Below are 26,514 nucleotides of genomic sequence, written 5' to 3'. Positions count from 1 at the left end.
TTAATTCATTATTCTTGTTAATGCCAAGTTTACTATAGCACAGAACTACATGTACATCATACACACCCATTATCTATATTTCCTACAACCATTCAGCTCTAGCCTGCCCTCATGCCAATATTCAAATGATGTATCTGCCTAGACTTTATTTCTATGGTTCCTCTGCATGGTTTTCTACATCAAAGGTATTTATCTGACTTTTGGGCCATCTACTACAATGTGTATTATCATCATTAATATAATGTCTTTATGGTTCCATTCTTTTCTTCCCAGTCCTTCTTAATTTACTTGTACAGTCTCTCTCTTTCCCACTGACTACAACTAAAAACTTGGACAAAATTTAAAAAGCAACAACCTGAGGACTCTGAAGAACAAATAAGAGACAGATTAGGGCAGGAAATCAAAACTTAAAGAATGACCAGTAGAACAGCAATGAATGGAATGAATGGGAAAAGCACCACCCAGTAATAAGCCTGGAGTTGGAGTTGATGAGCCATTATTAACTAGTTGTGTGACCTGCAGCAAGTCATTTAAATGCTCTGACTTTCAGTTCCTTTTCTATGAAATGGGAATAATACCTCATCTATAAAATGAACATAACTGACACCCCTGTGCATCAAAAGGTTGTTGATAAGTTTCAAGTTAGAACACACTTGCAAAAGCATTAAGCATTTTATAAACTGTAAAATACCATACATATCCTAGGCACCATCTAATCTAGTGAACTCCAAATGTTGTTTGACTGCACACCCAATTAGTGAAAAGTCTTTGAGTACATAACACCAATGTATGGATATTTACGTACATATAAATTATATATGTATACTACTAAATTAACATTATCTACACTAAGTACAAATAAAATACATAAAATTAGAAGAATAAGCTAAAATGAAATAAGGTACATATTTAAAATAACTTCATTTATCTATTAACGGTATAAAACCCTTTTTACTTTTGCTAAATATGTTAATAATAATATTTTAACAAAAGCAAGGTGACTAAGGTTCACTAATTTAATTTGTAGTGACGTGGCAAGTCCAAGATTTGGTTCTAGGTCCAATCTACTGATGTAGTTAAAAAAATATCTTACAAAAACCATGTAGATTCAAACAGGAGGAGTACCTTGTGGCTTAGCTGAACTAATCAGGATACTAACTTATCTCATCTAGCAATTATGCAAAACTTTTATCAAAATTCAACTGGTAAATTTCTATTTTTCCTGGTATCAATCAGTTTACAAGCTAATTACAAAGTTTCGTTTTTTCACATTTTTATTAAATGCATTCAAAATCTAAGGAAACTGTTTCCAAGTATTTTAAGTGTGTCAATACAAGAGTCTTTCTAGGTGATGCACATGGTTTTTGGCAAGAAAATCACATAACAATAGAAATATTTCCCAGCATCTGTTTTTGAAATCATCTCCCCATAGCAAAGTTTCTTTCAGAAAGTAGTTTGCTTTCTCACTCAGTTAAAATATCATTTTTACCTTAAATCAACAGAATTTTAGAAAATATGTACTAGGTTTCATACTATTCATAGCTATTTATTACCAAGAAAAAAAAAGGTTAAGAAAATTGGAACAGTATTATTTTTGCAAAAGAAAAGTACATAATTCATTGTTAAGTTCAAGGATTCTTTTTTATATTGTCACAAGATAAAGACCAAACCTCTGCATGTATAAACAATAATCATGGTCACTCCCATCTCATCATAAAGTACTACAAAGACTATATATATTTTATTTTCTTCTTTTTTTTTGTCCTTCTGTAATGGTTTATTTCACTAAGCATATATATATTTTAAAGGTCATGTTTTTATAAAATTATTCACAACAGTATTACTTCAGGCAATTCTGGTTTCAACTCCTTTCCTGTATTAGCCTGACTATTAATGATGCAATAAACTCCTTTCATGTGTGATGTTATCTCCATTTCCTCACATTTACAGAAAAGTAAGCCACTCCATCAGCAGTCTTACACAGCTTTTCCAAAAAACATTTTTCTATTAAATAAGTCATTACTGTTGCAAATATATTCTTTCTGGTACATATTTCCTTTAGTGGCTCTCAGAAAAGTAACATTATTTATATTTTCTTACTGAAACATAATCTTAAAACAACCCTAAGCTGAAACATGTTATAAATATTATATACCTTCTTCCAATTTAGTATACCATCCTTCCTACTTGCAAGGTTATATTTTTATTCTTTTAACTCTTTAGCGATGTTTTCTATGCTCCTTTCGACAATATTTGCTAATAAGAAATGCATTTTACTTTGTCCCCATATTATTTCAGTCTGTTTTACTGTGGCAGCAAGAACATGCATCTCCCCAACGGTATGTAACTTTTTGTCTTTTCACTATTGAATAAGCAAATTTAAAAGCAGCTCTAAGCATCTGTCATTATGTTTAGTATACTTTATAAAAATAATGGACTGAGCAACATAAGACTTAAATATTGATGAAAAAATCACAGGGTTTGTCTTTATGTTCTGGATGCTTAGAGTGTCTTGCTGATTATGATATTTTCATTACCTAATACCTCAATGCACACTACATACTAACATCAAGGCTCACTGTTAACATTAGTGGAGGTGAACCATATTTTATTTTATTTTTTTAAGGTGAACCATATTTTAAATATTTTTCTTGATACTTTTGAACTTCTCGTCAGCTCAGATTGGGTGGTCAGCTTTTTTATCATATGACATGACTATCTGATAAAAATAGGAGTGTAGGGCTTCCCTGGTGGTGCAGTGGTTAAGAATCCGCCTGCCAATGCAGGGGACACGGATTTGAGCCCTAGTCTGGGAAGATCCCACTTGCCGCGGAGTAACTAAGCCCATGCGCCACAACTACTGAGCCTGTGCTCTAGAGCACATGAGCCACAACTATTGAGCCCATGTGCCACAACTACTGAAGCCCGTGCACCCTAGAGCCCGTGCTCTGCAACAAGAGAAGCCACTGCAATGAGAAGCCAGTGCACTGTAACGAAGAGTAGCCCCCACTCACCACAGCTAGAGAAAGCATGCATGCAGCAATAAAGACCCAATGCAGCCAAAAATAAATAAATTAAATTAAAAAAAAAAAAAAGGGCTTCCCTGGTGGCGCAGTGGTTGAGAGTCTGCCTGCTGAAGCAGGGGACATGGGTTCGTGCCCTGGTCCTGGAAGATCCCACATGCCGCAGAGTGGCTAGGCCCGTGAGCCATGGACGCTGAGCCTGCGCGTCCAGAGCCTGTGCTCCGCAACGGGAGAGGCCACAACAGTGAGAGGCCCATGTACCGCAAAAAAAAAAAAAAAAAAATAGGAGTGTAGCTCTATGATTATTTTGTTGGTTCACTTGTATTGGTACCTTTAGTATCATCCACATAACATGTTATTTTTGCAGGAATCTTTTTAAGCCGCTTGACCAATTTTTGAGAATTGGTTAGGTTAAAACTAGATGATGTAATCACAGGTCCACTGAACAGTCAAACATGAACTACAATTCATTAAGGTACACCAGAAGTATGGGTGCCAGGTCACCCACTTTGGGAAGTGCAAACCTAACCCATATAGCTATGTAGGTACAAGGCACTCGGCCATGTGTGCTAAGTGGAAAAAAAAAAGATGAAAGCTCAATTTGTACAACTACCTCACTATTAGAGAAAAGATAAAGTGAAAGGGAACTTAATCAATGATAAGCAATTTCATCTTCCTCTCTCCCACCTTTAGGATGCCTCTCTCTGGAGCCTGGAATACTTGAAAATTAAGTAAAATCATCTAGCCTAAGCATTTTCCTGTGGTAATCAAATGAAAGAATGAATCATGGTCTCAGGATCTCTCAGAAAATAAAAATCCATTCTTCATTTCCCTAACTTGTTTAGGGAACTATAATATAACACAGCAGTCTGAGACAATAAGAAAAAATTAAGTTCAATATTATAAAGTAAATTTTAAGTCCCTCGAATACCTTTCCGTAAAGTTCTCAGGAACCCCTATATTCTATCATAAACAAATCTGCCTTCATCTAGAACACTGTCCAGAACACTCTCTTCACCTCTTGTCCTCACAGAAGCCTGATCCTCCCCCCAAAATTACTTCCTTGACCAATTTCTAAGATATAATTTTCTCATTCTTCCACACCTTGTCACACTTATCATAAAGTCTAAGTGGCAATTTTAGCATTCTCACAGTTCTTCTGCACCACCTTCAGACCCACATTTTTCTGTCTTTAAATTCCAACATACACCACTTACCATCCTTCCAGAGTGTGCTCTCTCTTACTACCACTACACCTGATCGTTAATATCATTGAGACCTCGGGTCCCAACTCCTCCTGCCGTCTGGTTTATCAGGTCCCTTTCCTTTCTCATTTCTTATTTGGTGTTCATGGGCCCATCACTGATGCTATTTTATTTTATCATCCTCAATTCTTCTGTACCTGCTCTGACAACCCCCAGATCAATCTAACCACTTTCCTTCTTTCCAATACAGAGAAAGTAAAGCAATGCTGGGAAAAAATTACCATATAACCATATGAATGAACTATACCACTTCCAACCTCCACTTGGGCTCTCAGTGTTGTTCAGCAAATCTCTTTCACTGGTTCCCAGTTTGCCACAACAAGCATTCTAAATCAAGTCTCTGCTACCAAACTCTCACTTCAGTTTCCTTTTTAGCAAGATTTTACCTCTTACTCCTAAGTAAAAATAGGAGATCTTCTAGGCTCTCTTTCTCTGAGTTCCTAATACTCAAACTATAAACTTATCTACATCCACCCTACCCTCATCTCTCTTATTCTCAAAAGAAGGGGCCTATTTGAGGCTAATCCTCCCTCCGGCTTATCTGAAATCTTATTATATAAACTATTGCTTTTATCTCCATATCTTTAATGTTTTCCTTAAACAAACTGAGACCCTTTAATTTATAAAACATGTTCAGGCCTCTCTCACCTTAAAAAGAAAAAGAAAATTCTGCCATAACCCTGCATCATTCCTTTTTAGCCATTGCACTAGAGAACTGTTTATTTTTCACTCACAGATTCTAAATCAGTATCTGATACATAGTTGACACACAATTAAAGAACCCACTTACTAAGGAATTAATGAATATAAACAGCTAGATTTGTAAATGCCCACCTACAGAAATATTTACATGATAGATTCTCTTCACTAACGACTTCTGCTTATGGTCCACATTTGGAACTAACTAAAATTACAGATGAGTGCTTAAAAGTTCTCAAATGAACAAGCTATCAAAAATTAAAGCTTCTGTCCTAACTGCCATATCTGTCCTAACTTTCCATATCCCTAAAATATATATCCCTAAAATAAATATTCCAAAGCTTCTGTCCTAACTTTCCATATCCCTAAAATAAATATTTGGGATATGGAAAATAATTTTCTTTTAATTAGGATATAGCTGTCCCAGGGGTCTGCCAGCACACATATCTAATGTACATATATGGGAAGAGTAAAATGGGCTTTCAAATAATATTGGTGACCCAATATCTAAGACACTTAAAAAAATTGTTTTAATTGCTCTAGAGCAACACTTTCTCCTCTCTTAGCTTATCAATAGATTGCTGACAAAATAAAAGTAGTTTTACCAGCAAAATGTCCCAGCAAATGTGGATACAACTCATTGGTACCTAGTTTAGTAAGGATTTCCCCACCACATACACACAGACACAAACAAAAAATAAAATCCACCACTTGGATTTATAAGAGGCTGTGTGAAGCTAAAATTTTATAAATGGGAAGATGAAACCTTACTAAAATTTTAAGTTAACTATAAATTTCTCTTAAAAAAAAAAAAAGCTTGGCTCTTAAATCCAGTAATAAGGGCAGCCTGCAGAACACTGTTAATCAAGGCATGATTCGCCTAAGCCATAACATGGCTAGTATCTGGGAGGTCAAAGTTTCCTACTCTACAAATAGAAGGTCACATGCTCAATTTTTAAAGATGAAAGGTAATTACTAACGAGGTTCTTTTTTTTTTTTTTTGGCTGCGCTGGGTCTTTGTTGCTGTACGTAGGCATTCTCTAGTTGTGGCGAGCAGGGGCTACTCTTTGTTGCGGTGCACAGGCTTCTCATTGCGGTGGCTTCTCTTGTTGCAGAACACAGGATTTAGGCACGTGGGCTTCAGTAGTTGTGGCACACGGGCTCAGTAGTTGTGGCTCACAGGCTCTAGAGCGCAGGCTCAGTAGTTGTGTGGCACATGGACTTAGTTGCTCCGCGGCATGAGGGATCTTCCCAGACCAGGGCTCAAACCCGTGTCCCCCGCATTGGCAGGCGGATTCTTAACCACTGCACCACCAGGGAGCCCTTTACCTCTGCTTTTAAGATCAACTGTCTCGGGCTTCCCTGGTGGCGCAGTGGTTGGGAGTCTGCCTGCCGATGCAGGGGACACGGGTTCGTGGTCCGGGAGGATCCCACATGCCGCAGAGTGGCTGGGCCCATGAGCCATGGCCGCTGGGCCTGCGTGTCCAGAGCCTGTGCTCGGCAACGGGAGAGGTCACAACAGTGAGAGGCCCGCGTACCACAAAAAAAAAAAAGAGAGAGAGATCAACTGTCTCTTAAAAATGTGTTCTCAACTCAATCTGCAAGACAAAATAGCTACACTCTGATACTTCTTAGGCAGTCTAATTTTGAACTCACTGCTCACCACTGCTTATTAAAAATTGAGTGGAGTGTTACAATATTTAGAGAGAACTGCTCAAAAGTGCACACAGGTCATCCATCCCTCCAGATATTATAAATCTAGCCCTGGTCAAGTCAGAGCAACAGAGACCTGAGAACCAGGGCCCACTTAAGAACTACTTTTACTGAATTATACCTTGGTATGACAGCAACAGTCCACACTGAAGACTGGTAACATAAAATTCCAAGAAGCCATGGCTACCAAGATGTTGCCTAGGAAACTGTCCATCACAACATCCAAGAATATCTGTACTTCTGAGCAATGAGTTTTTTATCTTATGAACTCTGTAACCTAGTGTCAAGAACTAGAGAGTTCAGTCAGAGCCAAATTTGCAGAGTATCCATAGACAAGTTTCAGATTACCATGATAAGCTTTCCCTGACTCCATATTTTTCTTCTGCTTCCACTTTTTAAAAAAAATATTTAATTAATTAATTATTTTTTTATTTTTGGCTGTGTCAGGTCTTTGTTGTGGCACATATGATCTTTTGTTGCAGCGCTCAGGCTCTTCAATGCAGCGTGCAGGCTTCTCTCTAGTTGTGGCATGCAGGTTTTTTCTCTCTCTAGTTGTTATGCACGGGCTCCAGAGCACGTGGGCTCTGTTGTTTGTGACACAAGGGCTCTCTAGTTGAGGCGTACGGGCTCAGCAGTTGTGGCACGTGGGCTTAGTTGCCCCGCGGCATGTGGGATCTTAGCTCCCCAACCAGGGTTCGAACCAGCGTCCCCTGCATTGGAAGGAGGATTCTTTACCACTGGACCACCAGGGAAGTCCCTGCTTTCACTTTTAACTTCTGTTTTACTGTTTTGTGATAATCTATATGTATAAACTGTTTTAAATCCTGTTTAGAACAAAGCAGAGGAACACTGAAATGAATAGATCAAGAGAGTTTCAAGGAGCCATTACAGGATCCTTTGTACGATCCAGATACATGTAATTCTCTGGATAGAATTGTTCATATTTGATCATTAAAGGTTCAGGATAAACTAAAGCCAAGTGCTTTTATCCATAAGAACATAATTAATTACCTAGACTTGATCTTGGTCAGTTGGGCAGGGGCTGGCAAATTTTTTGATTAAGAAGTCTATTGCTATGTGCAGTTAAACTGATGTTTCTAAGAAGTATATATAGGCACGTGATCAAAAAATTGTTAACTGCAACCAGTCAGTAAACTTTACCTGGTATACATTTCCTTCCTAAAGCAAAAGAACTTTTGAAGACAAATCTGACTTAATGATTAAAAGATGAGCAGCAAGACTGGTTGTCTTTTTTATTTATAAGGGCAAGCTGCTATTCCCTTAAGGAGGAAAAGGGAGAGGAAAGCAGAATTTTGAGCGAGTATAAGGCATCCCCAAGACTTGAAAAGGGCTTAGGAAAAGAATGGAGAAAATCTTTCCCTTGGGATAGATAATGGTATACCTAAAGAAGCTAGGGAGCTGAAATTATCTAGGGGCTTACAAATAGTGGCAGAGCCACAAGAAGCATCTTTTCCAAAATATTTAAAGAAATATATTGAGGGCTTCCTTGGTGGCACAGTGGTTGAGAGTCCGCCTGCCGATGCAGGGGGCGCGGGTTCGTGCCCTGGTCCGGGAGGATCCCACGTGCCGCGGAGCGGCTGGGCCCGTGAGCCATGGCCGCTGGGCCTGCGCGTCCGGAGCCTGTGCTCCGCGGCGGGAGGGGCCACAGCAGTGAGAGGCTCGCGTACCGCAAAAAAAAAAAAAAAAAAAAAAAAAAAAAAGAAATATATTGATAAGGCAGTTTTTAATACCATGATAAGTTACTGGAGAAAGTAAGGTGAAAGCAAGACTGCCATACATGTAGAGAGGTAATCAAAGAATTGTTTTGCTGTGCTCACTTCCATTGGTATTAAAACCCTGGTCATGCTTCTGCTTACTAGAAATCCTCACCTCAAAATCCAAATAAAGGAGGGGAGAGTACAGATGACCAACACACGGAAACTGAATATCCTAAAAATTGAAGAAAAAAGGGGAGCTGGGTACCATCAAGACAGCCTTGAACTACAGAAAGGAAGAGAATCACAATCCCATTTGAAACTTGGGCAACTGAGTAGATGGGCATATCTTTTCTTTCCAGCCTTACTAAAATCTAGCATTGTAATGGCTCCCATTACCTGCAGAAGAGGAACCACTGAAGAATATTCTGAGAAACCTATATAACTAAGAGGAAGAACACAAGTGTTTCCTAAGTAGTTTGCAATAAGAACAGGGTTAAAAAGTCTTCCTGGTATAGGAATAAAAGGCCTTTGTAACACTGGACAACGCAAGAGTCAAGGTGGATCAGGGTTTCTCAACCTGGGCACTAGTGACATTCGGGCCAGATAACTCTTTGCTTTGGGGGGCTGTCGTGTGCACTGTAGCATATTTAGCAGAACTTCCCTGGCCTCTATCCCCTAGATGGCAATAGCACCCCTACCAATTGTGACAACCAAAATATCCCCTGTGGGGGGGCAAAATCACCCCTGTTGAAACCTCCACTATGGATGAAACAAATAACAAAGAGCTGCCAGGGATAACTCACTTTCTTGGTAAACAGCACTCCCAAACCACCTCACATCCTGAACCAGGAAACAGAAGGAACACCAGGATTTGTAGGAAAAATGATAAATTCAAATTTGGATATGTCAGAATGTGGGACACCAAGTGGAGATGTCCAAAAGTTAGTTGGATATATGGGACTGGAACCAAGAAAAGAGGCCTTGGCAAGAGAAATAGACCAGAAAAGCATTAGCTACATTAACACCTTTGAAAAAGGCTTTTGTCAGCCAAAATAAAATCCTCTTAAGAGATGATGATTATTATCCTACACAAGCTCTACCTAGTGCCTAATTAAACAAGAAGCCCTTGATGGATTTAGTCTACTGAAGAATAATGTACTCATGCACAATTCTTACCTTCATCTGGACAAACTTGCCATATGTTAGAGTCTTTAAGGTAAACTCTCACATATCTTTACTAATTGATAGGTTGCAATAATCTTCCCATTTGGTATACTCTCCTTCTTTCTGACTTTTTGTTCCCAAATCCATTGCCCCATATTCTATCAATTAAGAAATAGATACTTCCTGCCACTGCACATACATAATTAGCAAAAGCAGATGCAATTCTCACATGCATGTGAGTTTTCTAACGTTATCATTAAAGAAATTCTGTTCTGGAAGGCTCAGAGACTTCCAGATTATACTTCTTCTTCAACAAGAAACCTCACTGACAGTTTGAATACACCTCAGTTCAAGAGCATATTTTCCTGAATGTCTTTTTTTGATTGAGAATATTTACTTAAATGTAATCTTCCAAGAAATTAGAAGACATTTCTACATATGTGTAAGTTCACTTGTTAAAAACCTATTCAATATGTTTTACGAAGAGTCACATTTCATGTAAAAATAGCAGTGAAGAAATAATTTTCCCAATTTAAGACATAATCTGGTTAACAAAATAGATTAAAATAAATCTGAATAAGTAAATAGAAACTGTGCATATATTAAGTAAATAGAAACTGTGCATATATTAAGTTTAGTTTAATCTGGTTTCCTTGTGTAAAATCTTCTACTGTACCCTCTTTATTTTTTCTAACTAGCTTAAAAACTTTTCTTTAAAGCGAGGGTAAACTGATAATTTAAAATAGTAATTTAAAATATCAATCAATTCACAGAATTTCCACCCAGCTCACCTCCATAGTTATATCTTACCAACACACTGGCATACATTCAGTAAGAAAAGATAATGATAAAGAATGGTGATACTTCCTTTTAGAGATGATAAATACTATAGAGAACACAAATCAACACACACTCCAAAGAGGAAAATTCATTTAGCATTTTTCTAACCACAAATTAAATATTCACTAACAAGATTTTTAGGACTCAATTTTGTTTGTGTAACCCTTACTAAAAAATAAAAGGATATCATTAATATATCAGTAAACACCTGCTATTCTTTACACGCTCCTTAGGCTAAACTTATAAATCAAGATATGATTTGTGTTGAAGGAAATTACTATGACCTCCCTTACAGTCCCATCCTTTCCCCACATAAAGAAAATGCAGGGGACTTCCCTGGTGGCGCAGTGGTTAAGAATCCGCCTTCCAATGCAGGGGACACGCGTTCGAGCCCTGGTCTGGGAAGGTCCCACATGCCGCAGAGCAACTAAGCCCGTGTGCCACAACTATTGAGCCCGCGTGCCACAACTATTGAGCCCGCGTGCCACAACTACTGAAGCCTGAGCGCCTAGAGCCCATGCTCTGCAACAAGAGAAGCCACCACGATGAGAAGCCCACACACTACAGTGAAGAGTAGCCCCTGGGCTTCCCTGATGGCGCAGTGGTTGAGAGTCCGCCTGCCGATGCAGGGGACACGGGTTTGTGCCCTGGTCCGGGATGATCCCACATGCCGCGGAGCGGCTGGGCCCGTGAACCATGGCCGCTGCGCCTGCGCGTTCGGAGCCTGCGCGTTCGGAGCCTGTGCTCCGCAACGCGAGAGGCCACAGCAGTGAGAGGCCCGCGTACTGCCAAAAAAAAAAAAAAAAAAAAAAAAAAGAGTAGCCCCTGCTCACCGCAACTAGAGAAAGCCTGTGTGTAGCAACGAAGACCCAACGCAGCCAAAAATAAATAGATTTTTAAAAAAAGAAAATGCAAATGATGCCCAATTTAATATATGTTCTCCAATGACTCTTATCACTTAAAATTACAACATAGCTAAGGAAGGAAGAAAAGAAAAGGTAGTGAAGTGTATTTGAAAATTGTGCTTTCTTTTTTTTTTGCGGTACGCAGGCCTCTCACTGCTGTGGCCTCTCCCGTTGCGGAGCAACAGGCTCCGGACACGCAGGCCCTGCGGCCATGGCTCACGGGCACAGCCGCTCCGCGGCATGTGGGATCTTCCCAGACCGGGGCACGAACCCGTGTCCCCTGCATCGGCAGGCGGACTCTCAACCACTGAGCCACCAGGGAAGCCCGAAAATTGTGCTTTCTTACCAATATGTTGCTGTAGAGTCCAAGAGGAGTTTGAGGCACGAGCAGAGAGCATCTTTTCAACAGCTGGAGGAAGCCTCCTCCAATTAGTAAACTCCAAAGTGAAGATAAGGATGTCATCGCTGATTGAGTCAATCCTATATTGGAAAGAGATTAACACAAAATTAGACACAAAATACACCAAGGTTCACCCTGAAAACAAACACCACATAACCTATTCTTACAACATCTTGATATGGAAGGCAGACAAAGAACTGCAGCATAGAAAATATTCATGAAACTAGAGGCAAGTTCAGTGGACATGAAAAATCAGCTATAGTTGCTACAGGAAACTCAAGTGACTGTGCATGTTGTTGTCCAATGGATGACAAAAGGAGTTTCTACTCTTACAGAGGGTAGGAATTTTCCTTCCCATTCCCCAGCAGCAGTGGTAAGAAAAGACAGATTCAGTGTCACTGTCATTAGTGGATTTGCCATTATTTCCTCCCAAATGGACCATCTTGCCAAATCTAGATTGGTCATCCTCACAGACACATAATTTAACAGTTCTGAAAGGATAAAGCCCAAACACCCAAAGCTGTCCCTAAACTGAGTGCATGAGAGAGATGGCTTGTTTCTGACCAGCTCTCAGAGATGTACTACAACTGTTCTCCTATAAGAACCTTTCCCATTATATTGTAGATACGGCTCTAAAGGACATATCAGAATAAGTTGTCTTTAAGAACTGAAAGAAGTTGTTGAAGACAAGCAGTTCTCGTTCTATTTTTTAAAAATAATGTCATATTTCCTACCAACCCACCCAAAAGAGACTTCCCAAATTTTATAAGCACTTGAATCCTAATAGAAAGAGCACTGACCCAAGAAAAGCTCTGATTTCTAACATCACCTAAGCCCTAGATCCTGGTCTCTAAAATGAGAATAACACTTAACCTACCTATTTTAGGGGACTATTCATGAAAATAATGGAGACAATATAGTAAACAGACTTTTAAAACTATAAAATGTTATATAAATATTTGATATTACTAGAACTGGTTTGAAATTTTCAGTATTACATTTTCAGTGGGCCTTATAACATTGTACACATGAAATTTAGTCAAAGCTTAAAGAGAACTCTAAATTCTAATAAGATACTTATTTTGTACTCAACTAGATACTCCCCTACCATCACATTGTTTGAAGAAAAATAAAATCATTAGGGTCTCTGGTGATTACTTCAAAAACAGAAATTCTTTTCAAGGCCACTTTTTTGGAGACATTACTGAGCAAGGACAAAATAAGGGAAAAATAGAAGTAAAGAAACTGAATAATACTCTAAACCTGTCATCTCAAAGACAACTTATTTCTCGTAATTCAGGGTCAAAGTATCCTTGAAATGACTGATTAGAGAGTATGAAAATTATTTCCTAAAATCTTAATTCTCTAATATGCAAACTTATATAAGGAAGAACTTAAACTGTAGCACAAATGCTTTGGGAAACATTTTACTTCTCAAAAAGCTCTCAGTGAAGTCACGATTTATCAGAAAATACTGAGAATAAGTGAAATGATAAAATATATTCAAATGCAAACAACCTCCTTCACTTTCTAGGAACCCCACACCAAAGGTTACTTGGTTCTGGTTGCTAGTTTCTTTTTTAATGGTTTCATTTTTCTACCTTAATGTGCTGTCTCACTGTGGCCAAAAACAAAGTCATTTTTGTGCAGTTATCTAAACACACACATAAGAAATAAATCTATTTACACAGCTTTAGTTAATATAATGTTGAGTTTATTTTACCAATGCTGATAATGGCACTGAAAATGTATTGTTACTGTACTACATTGACTGTTACGTTGTACAAAGCAGTTGTAAAATCATAAACCTGTGACAGTTAATCAACTAAATGCACAGATGACATTTACTTTCTATCATTCATCTACTGCATTGGGGGTGTGAGGGAAACCTAGTCTTGCATTTAAAGCTGAAAAAATATTTCAACTCTGCAGATTATATTGTGACAGGCAATTATTCAGCCTGATACATCTTTAAAGACTGTTTAAGACAACCAATACCTAGGAAAGACATTTATAATTTACATGACAAAGATTAAGCAACAGCATTATATGTTATATAAATAAGATATAACCAAAATCCACTTTAACAACATATTGACGTTTTTATGGGATAATTATTTTATAACAGCTCTTTGAATGTAAATTTGATCAAAGAAAGCAAAACATTCATCACATTCAGCGTAAACACTTGCGTTATTCATTCAATAAAAGATCAGTAAGCAAAAATTTGACCATGTTAAGCATTTTTATTGCTAAAGTGAAATTTTCCATCGTATTTTTTCTAATGAATATAAAGTGACTAAAGTTACTCCTTCAGAGTAAAATGTATGCAACTGGCGTTCTCAATTCAAATAGCTGAAGTTTTACAATTTACTACAAAATAATTTGTAGTTTACGGTTTATTAACTCTTTTCTATCCTAATACATCCAATAAATATAACACAAACCCAGTGGCTTATTACCACAAAAATTCTCAAATGGGCTAGTCACATGGGGGGCAGGGAACCCTGTATAAGAACTAGGGATGGGAGAGTATATTTTACAAAGCCTTTTGGGAGGATAAAGCAAATTCCCTTTCCTTCCAGCAGTCTATGTAGTTGTCTGAGGAGGAAAGGAAAAGAAGATACATTTAATTTTTTCCCTGAATAGGTTCTTCCTAATTTAGGAGTAGGAAAGAGCAAGAAAAGTTGGCCCAGATCCCCCTAGGTTAGGCAAGGGATTAAGTGAATCCCTAAAATTAAGTGATAAAAACTACCATATCCCTGGGGATACACAGGGCTAAGGCAGCATAGCACAGGGGTTACAAAGACAGACATGAGTTACACTACTAGACAGCCTGAGTCCAAACCTAAGCTCTCGCACTAACTAGCTGTGTGAGCTTGGGCAAGTATGTTAAATACTTTGTGCCTCAATTCCCTCCTCTATAAAATATGGATAATGGTATCTACTATGTTTTATATTAAATGAGCTAATAGTAAAAAATTTAAAATAGGACTTCCCTGGTGGCACAGTGGTTGAGAGTCCGCCTGCTGATGCAGGGGACATGGGTTCGTGCTCCGGTCTGGAAAGATCCCACATGACGCGGAGCAGCTGGGCCTGTGAGCCATGGCCGCTGAGCCTGCGCGTCCAGAGCCTGTGCTCCACAACGGGAGAGGCCACAACAGTGAGAGGCCCGCGTACCGCAAAAAAAAAAAAAGAACTTAAAATAGTACCTACTGTGTATCAGGCAATATTTTAAGTGTTGGTTAAAGAAATAAACTAGAAACCAGAATGGAGCATGAAGGCTGAAAGTAATGGGCAAGTAATATGGAGTCGAGTTAGTATCTTCAGTAGAAAAACACAAGAAGCATGGCTGAGAAGAAAGTGGGTGCCTTGGGAATAAGCACTAAGTGAAGTGACAGAGGAAAGGAAACACACTGTCAGAACTGCCCACAGCTATCTAACGTGTTGGTTGGATTTACAGTAGCATTTTGGGGAGTGAATCCTAGAACGGTGAGGGGTAACTGCTGTTAGCTGTCAGGAGCCCAGACACGACAATAAAATTCACTAAGTAAAAAGTTAAGGGTATTTAAATAGCTTTGTTAATAGCTAGATATAGCATTCATTAGTGAGCGTTTCTATCTCAGTACTGAGTGTATGTGTGTGTGTGCACATGTAAAAGGGGATTTGTTAGGACAAGTAAACATGCACAAATAACTTTTAAAAATTAGATTTCTCAATGAATTGTCAATAATTTTTAAATCTCATTCAATTATCTAAAAAATACAATGGATTTTTATAAAATTTTATAGAAATGGTATAGAGGGAATTGCAACAGTGAGTGATTTGACAGATAACTATGTATTAATCAGCTGCTGGAGACAGAAGTAAATACAATCGGGTACTCAAACCACTGGAAACTATAAACAAAAAGTAAAGTGGAGATCAGAACATGTATCTAAACTTTGCTTTACTTCTATATTCCTCAAACCACCTACCAGAAAGCAGTTTTTCCTCACAAGCCACATATCTGAAACATTTAGTATCAGAAAGGGATGATAGTCCTAAGCATAAAACCTCTGCTTAATGAAAATTCTTGAATTCTATATTATGGCAGACATAATAAAAAGGTGAGATACTGGGATCCTGCCAAACAAAGATATGTTCTTCACTTACAGATGGAGAAGCCACTAGGCAGAAGATGGAGTCCCAGAAATGCAAACAAAATGTACAAGTAGGAACCACTAGTGTTGCCTGCATGAATACCAAAGAGGACCTCTTTTGAAAAGCAAAATTTAAATAACAAAATATCAGAGCACTCTTCTGCTGAAATCCAAAATCTCAGTATTTGTCTAAACATTATTTTGGTAAATGGTAATTTTTGAAGCACAAAAAAGAAATCTTCTAGATGTTTCATTGAAATTTCATAAAATACATTTAATTTTTATGCTCTTTATATTCCTAGAGACTTTTATTCTATTTCCTCATTTGACTCGAATTATCAGGCCAAAAGAGTTCTCTCACCGCTACAATTACCTTCTTGGTCCATCTACACACATAACTCTTGAAAAGGTTGGTAAAACAGTTTTTATCCTTTTGCCCTAGAAAATTTCTGATTCAACTTTCATATAATCACTCATAGGGGATGCTCTTCTGAGAAACCACTTGAGGTAAAGAGTTATTTACTCAGCTACTTCAGAAATCAGTATTTATTGAGGGAGACTAAGTTCAAGTAGACAAGTTGCTATAGGATAGGAGTATTCAATCTACTTGACTAAGGGATGCTAGAAATCTCCAAAGCAGCTACAACCATTCTGTCACAGACATTTTAAGAGCAGCGTGAAGGATGGCCTAAGTAGAAGAAATAACCCTCTCAGGAGGGTTCACTGGCACCCATTCCTTTCTACTCCCTTCCAGCCACCTCTGACCTTTTTCCAGGACTCTATCCTTACACTCAATCTCACCATTAGCAGCCCCCCCAATTCCTTCACCCCAACCCAACCATCACAGTCAAAACACACACAATAACAACCTCCTCCCAACATACGGATCTCAAGAAATTGGGGGAAATTAAAGGTAGTACACTCACACAAAAAGAGTAAAGTCCACATGGTAGGATTTCTTACCAAGTACTGCAGAGGAGATTCAGTGGGTCAAATCCAGCAAGCAGCAGAGATGGCAACCATTCTTTATATTTTGTCTGTGCTTTAACTGCATGACTTATAAATTCAGATATGCGGCTCCATGATGTCAATGGGCAACATTTCTTCAAAAAGTAGCGAAATACTGAAAACCTCTCATACTTCAGGCAGTATGCCAAATGAAGTTCATTTAGCTGGGCTCCATATTTCAAAAGAATATTCACAATTCCAAAGAAGTCACAGCTCCACCACAAAAAAGAAAGAAAGGAAGGAAGGAAGGAAGGAAGGGAGGGAGGGAGGGAGGGAGGAAGGGAGGGAGGAAGGAAGGAAAGAGGAAGGGAGGGAGGAAGGTAAAAGAAGGGAAGGGAAGAGAAGAGAAGTTAGATTTTCACATTAAAAAAATAATTCTTACAAAGTTAACAGTAGTTACAACTGGAAAATAAGAATAGCAAATGGGATAGTGGATGATTTTTACATGTCTAGTGGATTGAGACTAGTGGACCAGAGGAAAGGGAGGGTTTTACTTTTTAATTTACACCATTCTGCATGGTTTTTAGTTTCCAACTATGAACAAGTCGTGTCCTTAGAATTTAAAACATTTATCTTAAATAAGTTAAGTTTTAAAATTATCATTGACAAGTAGAAAACTTTTCAAATTGTGATTTTTTTTGCACAATTAAGTATCCATAGTACAAAATATTTGCTAAACAAAGTTAATAAAACAATGTGACTGGTCCCTAAAGACAGATGATTCAGTCTAGGAATCTTCAAGATACCACTTCTTCAACAATAGCTTAGTCAATCTTCCTCTTACTTTTAAATTTCTAATGGTAAAAAGCAATCATACAGAAAAGCTTTTTTTTTTTTTTTTTTAAATTTTTATTTATTTATTTATTTATTTGCGGTACGCGGGCCTCTCACTGTTGTGGCCTCTCCTGTTGCGGAGCACAGGCTCTGGACGCGCAGGGTTAGCGGCCGTGGCTCACGGGCCTAGCCACTCCGCAGCATGTGGGATCTTCCCGGACCGAGGCACGAACCCGTGTCCCCTGCATCAGCAGGCGAACTCTCAACCACTGTGCCACCAGGGAAGCCCAGAAAAGCTTTTTTTTAATGAACAAAAATTTAACTTACAGCTTTAGATTTTTTAATTAATCTTCTTTATAAAGTGTTTTACAGAATAAATGTGTTATCATTTTATACCTATTGAATTGGTTACTTTAAAAAAGAAAACATTATCATTCAATACTGCTAAGTTGTGGTTAAAATGATTGAAAATAAGTGTAACCCTTTTATGAGAGAGCTAATTGGCAAAATGCATCAAAAGAGGGCTTCCCTGGTGGCGCAGTGGTTGAGAGTCCACCTGCCGATACAGGGGACACGCGTTCGTGCCCCGGTCCGGGAAGATCCCACATGCCGCGGAGCGGCTGGGCCAGTGAGCTATGGCCCAGCGTCCGGAGCCTGTGCTCCGCAATGGGAGAGGCCACAACAGTGAGAGGCCCGCGTACCGCCAAAAAAAAAAAAAAAAAAAAAAAAAAAAAAAGCATCAAAAGAGGTTTCATAGCAAAGTTATAAGGAGCACACAGACTGGAGCCAGAGTGCTCAGCCACTTACTAGCTGTGTGACTCTGAGCAAGTTATTTAAACTTTCTGGCACACAGAACTAGCATTATGTAAGTATTTGTAAAATAAAATGATATGTAAATTAAAATACCACACAAATTAAAATACAATATAATGAACATAAATCCTGGGAATTTATCCAAGAGACAAAATAAAAAAGAAATTATATCCTATTTGCACAAATATATTAACCATAGTATTGTCTATAATTTTTTAAAAACAAATTTTTAAAAAACAGAAATTACCTAAATGTTTAACAGAGGGGCAGTAAGTGCAAAATATGACAGTCATCAAAAACTACAATTCTGATGGTTGTGTGACCACATTTTAAAAACTGTTTATGATATAATTTTAACTGTAACAAAGCTCAATAAACATGTATGTTCATTACACACACAACTATGAAAGAAAATATGCAAGAATAAAATTAGTCTCCCTCTGAAACTGGCATTAATGTTATTTTAAATAACTAGAAATAAAAAAGAAATATTTCATTAATCATAGTATTATAGAACTCTACATAATGAAGTCATAAAAATAAGAGAAAATGAACATAAAACATTTAAACCATTGTCATGGGAGACCTCCTACTTCTGAGGACTTATGTATAGAACCTGAAATCAAGGTTTTAAGGCAGTTAAAACACTATATACATAAGTAAAATGTCACCTACCCCATGTAAATTTTTGTAAAATCTATTTCATTTGTTCTCCAATTTGTGCTCTTTTCTTCAGTTAAAAGATTAAACGGTAATTCTCTTTATTATTAATAATATGCATAGCAATTAGAAAAGAAAAATCTATAATTCTTAAATTTCTTTATAAAAAGTAGTAAATTCATTGTCTGTCTACCATATATTGCTATTTGTTCCAGGAAACTCCCATCATTCATATCAGTGTTCTTGAAAAGAACCCTGTGTGCATGTATTTTTTCTTCTGGCTCCTTTCAGATACAGGAAAGCTGAAAGAATTTGTTGCCAACAGTCCTGCACTACAAGAAATGCTAAAGGATATATTGATACTTCTGACCGATGGTTCTAAACAGTTATAACCAATATAATTGGTTTATTTCAACTACTTCGACCTCATTTAACTAGCTTCTCGTTATTACTACAGTTATTACTTGCTGATTCCACTACAGAACAATCAACACATGATATGGACTGTTGAACACATTCCAGTAAACATGTAGGTAAACAGTGGGAAAAGCTCAAGACATTGCCTCATTACAAATGTGATACATAATTCTCAAGAAGACTTAATTTTCAAGGCATCTGTGTTTACATGTACAATTCAGGGACTGGCTAAACTCTTCCCTCAAGCAATTTGAAACCATCAATGGCCTAACCATAGATACTTTAGCTCTTAAAGAGCAGTTTTTCTGCTATAGAATACAAAGGTAAACGGGAGCCCTAAATGCACCCTGTTAGATTAAGTGCTACAGATAGCTAGAGAGCCTTTTTTCTGTTTAGAATAAAACTACAAAACCAAGAGGCTTTCTTATTCAAGTTTCGAATATAGCAACGAGACGTGGCTCATGTTAAGAAAATTTTAAACACAAGGCCACAGATAAACCAACCATCCATCTCTAAATGTGAGAGGAACATGTGCACATAATTCCCTATAATAACAAACTTTATTGAGTATGTATTCTGTACCAGAATAAATGGTATGTTAACTGTGTTACACCGAAGATTTGCCTTAATCTTCACAATCACCCTAAAAAGTAAGTTTTATTATCATCTCCACTCTAGATGTAAAAACTGGAGCTTAGTCAAGCTAGTAATTGGTAGAATTGGGATAATAATATCAAACCAAAATCTAACAGTGAATATGATAGATACAGCAAATATCTGAAATATCTCTCCTACATTATAAAAACCAAACACTTCATGAAACAGTCAAATTGAGAATTATTTTAAGGCCAGACCTATGTTTCCCAAAGTATGTTCCATGGAACACTAGTCCCTGAAAAATGATATATGACAAAAAGCCTCCATAATGAAAATATTTGAGAAACACTTTATAATATACACTAGTCCATGAAAGGACAAATACAGGATGAACTTAAATTTTCAACTTATATGGTCAAGTGTTTTTCTTCAACCTCCAGACACCTTTCAGAAGAAGTACCCTTAGAATTAAAGCAATGGATCCAATAGTTAATCTGAAAACAGCCTAATAAAGAGAGTATAAAATGCCCCAAAAGTCTGTAAACACAGGAACAATAGTGTATTTATTGTAAAGTTCATCCCATTTTTCCAAATTTTTCAAACTTTTGTAGATTCATTCCCCCTTAGGAATTCATAAAACACAACACCATAAGAAAAATTGTTAGAAGCCCTCCAGGAAAGAAATCTAATTACCATTGCTTAACCCTGTGTTTCCCAAACTTAATTAACTAAGGAACCCTTTTAATCCTGTGTATTATCTATTAACAATGTATAGAATGAGTACTCTATAAAACACACTTTGGAAAACCCCACTCTAAATTTCTTCCAATTATCACATTGCCTTGTGTTAGAAAGGACAAGAGCATACTCCTAAAAGGCTTATGAAACTGCCTACTGCTACACTATAAACCCTTTTCCAACAAAACTACCATTTATATGGTGAATAATAAAAAAATAAACTGGAGGATCATAAAACTTTCTCAGCATACCCTGAGCTTCTGCAAAGGATATTAAGAAGGTCTCAGATACATGTACAAGCTCCAGAAACTCAAGCAACTTCGGTGCTCTATGATGACCTTGATTATTATATGTCATTGAGCAAGAAGAGTAGACCCTAAGGCTTAGATAAAACTTTGGTTACAATGTAAACTACATGGACATATGCATGTGTTTCTCTTAACACTTAATACAAATTCTCTTTCAAGCCCTGATGGAGGATTGGAAAAACTCATCAAGTCCTAGAGTAGTCCCTCCCATTTAACATAAATATCAAGAACAAATTGTCACACATTAAGAGATTCCACATTATATAACAGTGAAAATCATAAGACACGGAGAAAGAGAAGAAGTTTAAAAACTAAAAATGCGATGTCTAGACCTTATCTGGAGGCATGTACACTTTCCATCATACTGCTCTTTGAAGTTCAAAAATGTGCACAGAAACAGGCCCAGATAAAAAAACACCTTAAAAGGAAATTCAACATGCTAACAAGGTTTCTTTTAAACATATAGAAATGGGCAAATATCTTGAGACTTTTAGTTTCAATTACCCAACAAAATATCCAACTAACTTAACAGCTGAATCATCAAAAGGCCATATAATAAGTTTTAATGAATGACTTTCAGCCGTCAGCTGAAAATAAAATAAAAACATTAGGTTGTGTCAGATGTATCCATGTGTGATATGATGACAAGAATGGACACAATTATTTTTACAAAACTAATGGGATAACAATGATTAGTATCAATTAGAAAGACAGACAAAATCAGGTCAGTTAAGCCAGGACCTCTTTCTACATTCATATAGAAAAGGCATTAATATTTATTCAAATTGTCCTGAAATTCTCAACTTCCCTCCTCTTCCACACATTCCAGTTAAAGGAGTCTTTTTCTTCTATTTTCTCATTTGAGTTGAATTACTCAGCTATGCCCTTGAAAGACTGGCTTCATGTCACTAAAGCTGTTAACTTGTTAGCCCCAAAGGACAAAGAATGCTTTTGTATGATGGTGGAGGAGACAAGACATCTTTCTATCATGCTTTGGAGTGTGAGAAGAGCTAAGGGTCACTGCTTCAAATGGAAGCTTATCCTCTCCAAGGGATACCCAGTAAAAATGTTTCAGAATGCTAATCCTGAGCTAAAAAGTTAAATCAGCTGAATAAAGTAATAAAGAAGGGACAACTTAAAACCCAGAGCCATTATTTATATTTATTATTTTCATCACCTTTTGATATTAATTATACTATTTGTAAAAGCAGATATGTTTACTAGAACATAACAGGCCAACAGTGCAAGGAGGGTCACAAGTATTAAATTTCTAGATCTCTGAGAAATACCAGAAAACATACAAATTAAGAAAACAAAAGTTTTTGACTCATTAATACCTGGAGTCAGTTAAGTGCTGATTAAATCTTTCTACAACAATCTTACGCCAAACTAACATTATTGTAACAACACACCATTGCTATAAAAATGAAATTTCAAAACTTATACCACTAAACTTATCTCATTGTCTATTGCCAACTCTGAAAATCTGAATATCTAATAATTAATTTTGGAAAATGGAGTCTTCCAAGTTCCCTGGTATCATTACTGTGACTAAAACGCAAATTCTTATTCATAATTGGTAAATGTAATATAGGAAATTCAAACATCATTTGTTAAGGAGAAACAGCACAAAAAAGTTACTTTTAAATGAAAATTTTAGTCCACGGTCCTTTTTTTTTAAAATAGTAATTGTAATTAATTTAATTAATTTTAGGTATGCAACCATAGAGAATCCAAATTTTCAGATGCATACTTAATGAAAGAAATTAAAAATTAATGAATTTTTCAACGTCGATATTTTTCCGCAGACACTGGCTATATTACCCTCTGATATACTAAAACAAAACCTACTGGGAGAATGACAGTTTTCTTGCTTGATCAGCTTTACACCGAGTCCCAAAATAATCAAATGATTTTCACATTACATGTACAGTGATGACATGCAAACTAAGAGCCAGACGTTAGCTTAATAATATAGAGACTAAAAATTTAATTGATGCTCTTTTTTAGATAAATGGAGGATGGCAAGATGACTTTCTTCTCCAGAAATGAAGAGAATTAACCTTGATATTTTTCTGTGTGCCAAAAATTGTGCAATGTACTATATTTTTATACACATTAAATGTGAGCATATGTGATTATGATGCTACCATTGCTTAGATTTATTCCTTTGGGAAATGTTTCCCTGTCAATTAAATTCCCCGCAGAGTAGGTAATAACAGCAAAGATATATCAAAATTAAGTCTACTGCCATGGGCCCAGGCAAACAAAAAGTCAACTGGAAAGACTAGGAGAATGTACCGTCATAAAACAGATATTCTGACATTTTGACTTTTTTCCTTTAGACTAACAAATAGTATTTTCCAGTGACTTTTGTTACTGAAAACCTACCTTACTAATTAAAAATACATTTGGTCCAATTACAAGTTCCCACATGAAAGAAAATATCTGACAAGCCCTTTTAAAGCCACCAAAACAGATTTTAGTTATGCTCTACAGGGCCATTTTACAGAGCAAAATTGCCAAGAGTAGCAAAAACCAAAGTTTGTTACCTCATGTCTGTGACCAAAGACCACCATACGCCACACTGTTGCTTCTTTACTTTTAGTTTTCAGCAGTTTGATTATTGGTGAGCATGCTTTTCTTTGGGTTTATCCTATTTTGGTTTGCTGAGCTTCTTAAATCTATAAAACTTACATCTTTATCCAATGTTGGGAAGTTTTCGCCCATTATCAGTTCACAACTTCTTTCTCTTCCCTTCTGGACCCTAATGACATGAATGTCAACCCCAGTCATACTGTCTCTCAGGTCCCTGAGGCTCTGTTCCTTTTTGTCCCCCAAGTCGTCATCTTCTCTGTTCTTCTGTCTGGATAATTTATATTGGTCTATCTTCAAGTTGACTCTTTCCTATCAATTCCATTCTGCTATGGAGCTCATATAGTTAATTTTTCATTTCAGATTTTATATTTCTCAGTTTTAAAAAGTCCATTTGGCTCCAGTTTTTATTTCTCAGCTGAAAATATCTACCTTTCCATTTATTTCAAGTGTTTTTACTTCATTAAGCACCATTATAATAGCTGTTTTCAATTATTTAATATTTCCAACATCTAGATCATCTCAGGGTTGACACCTGTTAATTGTCTTTTCCCTCTAAAACTGGTCATATTTTCTGGTTCTTCATATGTCAAGTCATTTTAGACTGTATCCTGGACATTACAAACAGTAACGCTGTGTGTAAACTCTAGGCCTGGCTCCTGTTATAATCTTTTGAATATAATACTGATTGTGTTTGTTTATTTTAGCAGGCATATAACCTAGTTAGGTTTAGACTACAATTTCTTTTTCACCTCTACAGACTGCTGGTTCAGTTCTCAAGCCTTTGCTATGCTGCTTTGCGTCTGGCCCCATGAAATGTACCATTCAGGGGCCTGAGACTTGGGTGATAGTTCAAATCTTCTTTTCAATGTCTGTCCTGTGCATTCAAAGCTTGGATGGGCTCTGGACATATGCAGGTTTGTACACAGAATTAAGAGAACCCCTTCTCCAGCTCTCTCTTCTCCAGGACTCCCCTCATACGCTCTGTTCCACAGGGTTCTATTTACCTGATTTCTCAGGCCAGAAAAACATTAATTTTAAGGTGTTTCGGGGTTAACAGGGGTACTGCTATGGTTTAATATGTTTAATTTAAATTACACTTATAAGATGATGAGGCATGAGCTTAGGTGCTGGGATCAGGACCAAAAATATTCCTCCAAAAGTAAGATGAACACTAAAACAGATCATTGTTATATTGGACACATAGACATACAACTATACAAAACCATTACATTCTGATCAAATAAAAAAATGTTCAGGGGCTTCCCTGGTGGCGCAGTGGTTAAGAATCCGCCTGGCAATGCAGGGGACACGGGTTCGATCCCTGGCTGGGGACGATCCCACATGCTGTGGAGCAACTAAGCCCGTGCGCCACAACTACTGAGCCTGCGCTCTAGAGCCTGCGAGCCACAACTACTGAGCCCACGCGCCAAAACCATTGAAGCCTGCGCCACAACCACTGAAGCTCGCGCGCCTAAAGCCTGTGCTCCACAACAAGAGAAGCCATTGCAATGAGAAGCCTGCACACCTCAACGAAGAGTAGCCCCCGCTCGCCACAGCTAGAGAAAGCCCGCACACTTCAACGGAGACCCAAGGCAACCAAAAATAAATAAAATAAATAAATTTATTAAAAAAATATTCAATTCTGATCTAATAATAAAATACAATGGAGATAGATATGTACAGAGAAAGGTAAATGAATCAACTAAAGTCATCAGTACAGCCCTAGTGAGGTAAACTAAAATAATTAGGGCTCCTCTGTTTATAAAGACAAAACCTAAGGAGGTATACCATGAAATCATGAAAGATATGCATAGAGTGGATCCCAGATATTCAGATTAACCAAAACCCCAGATACTCAGATTAACCAAAACCCCAAATACTCAGAGTACAGTGTATACATAGAAGCTTAAATTCAGAACAAATGAAATGAACTACTATTTTACATAGCAAATATTACAAGATGGTAGAGACTGAAAAGCTTAGCAAATAAGTTTTTGATAACTGTTTAAATTAAGTCATAGCTAGCAATCCATAATGGTGAATTCAGTAAAGCCAATGAAATTTGAGGTAAGCTTGCAAACTCTTTTGCGTCATTAAAAAACAACAGCAACTACCTGCACAACTTAGTCCATTATTGCATGGACAGATTTTACTCAATATGGCTTTTCTTACACATAGCCTTATTCTTACCGTCTATTTAAAAACCTTAGGAGTCTTATAGACAAGTCTTGGCCAGAATCTAATCAATAATCTATCAGTAATTCTTCATTTATTCTACTCACAGCATCATGGCAGATAAGCAAAAGAAATATTTAAAAAAATTTTAGGGCTTCCCTGGTGGCACAGTGGTTGAGAGTCCGCCTGCTGATGCAGGGGACACGGATTCGTGCCCCGGTCCGGGAGGATCCCACATGCCACAGAGTGGCTAGGCCCGTGAGTCATGGCCGCTGAGCCTGCGCGTCCGGAGCCTGTGCTCCGCAACGGGAGAGGCCACAACAATGAGAGGCCCGCGTACCGCAAAAAAAAAAAAAAAAATTTTAAACTGAGTGTGACCTACAGAAATAAACGCTACATACCAAATACATTAAAAATGCAGGAATATCTAGAAAACTAAAGTTTTATTTTAGGTTCATAACAAGTCTTGTAAATATAAATTTCAAATGATAAATAGCCTGACACAGGGTCAATATCATACTTGACAAAGATATTTTTAACTTTTTTATCTTTTTGCC

General features: G+C 37.3%; 1 protein-coding gene across 3 annotated transcripts in view; it reads right to left on the bottom strand.

The window, feature by feature from the left end:
- ASB3 (ankyrin repeat and SOCS box containing 3) overlaps window positions 1-26,514 on the bottom strand; it is a 95,613-nt gene that overhangs the window by 5,836 nt on the left and 63,263 nt on the right. For all 3 annotated transcript variants that reach the window (XM_079940627.1, XM_079940628.1, XM_079940629.1), the window contains 2 exons: window positions 16,833-17,090; window positions 11,674-11,807 (listed from right to left, as the gene is read on the bottom strand). In XM_079940627.1, the coding sequence (XP_079796753.1) occupies window positions 11,674-11,807; window positions 16,833-17,090 (392 nt within the window). The remainder of the gene's footprint in view (window positions 1-11,673; window positions 11,808-16,832; window positions 17,091-26,514) is intronic.

This window comes from Stenella coeruleoalba, assembly GCF_951394435.1.
Source record: "Stenella coeruleoalba genome assembly, chromosome: 13".
NCBI classification, from domain to species: domain Eukaryota; kingdom Metazoa; phylum Chordata; class Mammalia; order Artiodactyla; family Delphinidae; genus Stenella; species Stenella coeruleoalba.
This window is presented reverse-complemented; position numbering and strand designations above follow the sequence as displayed.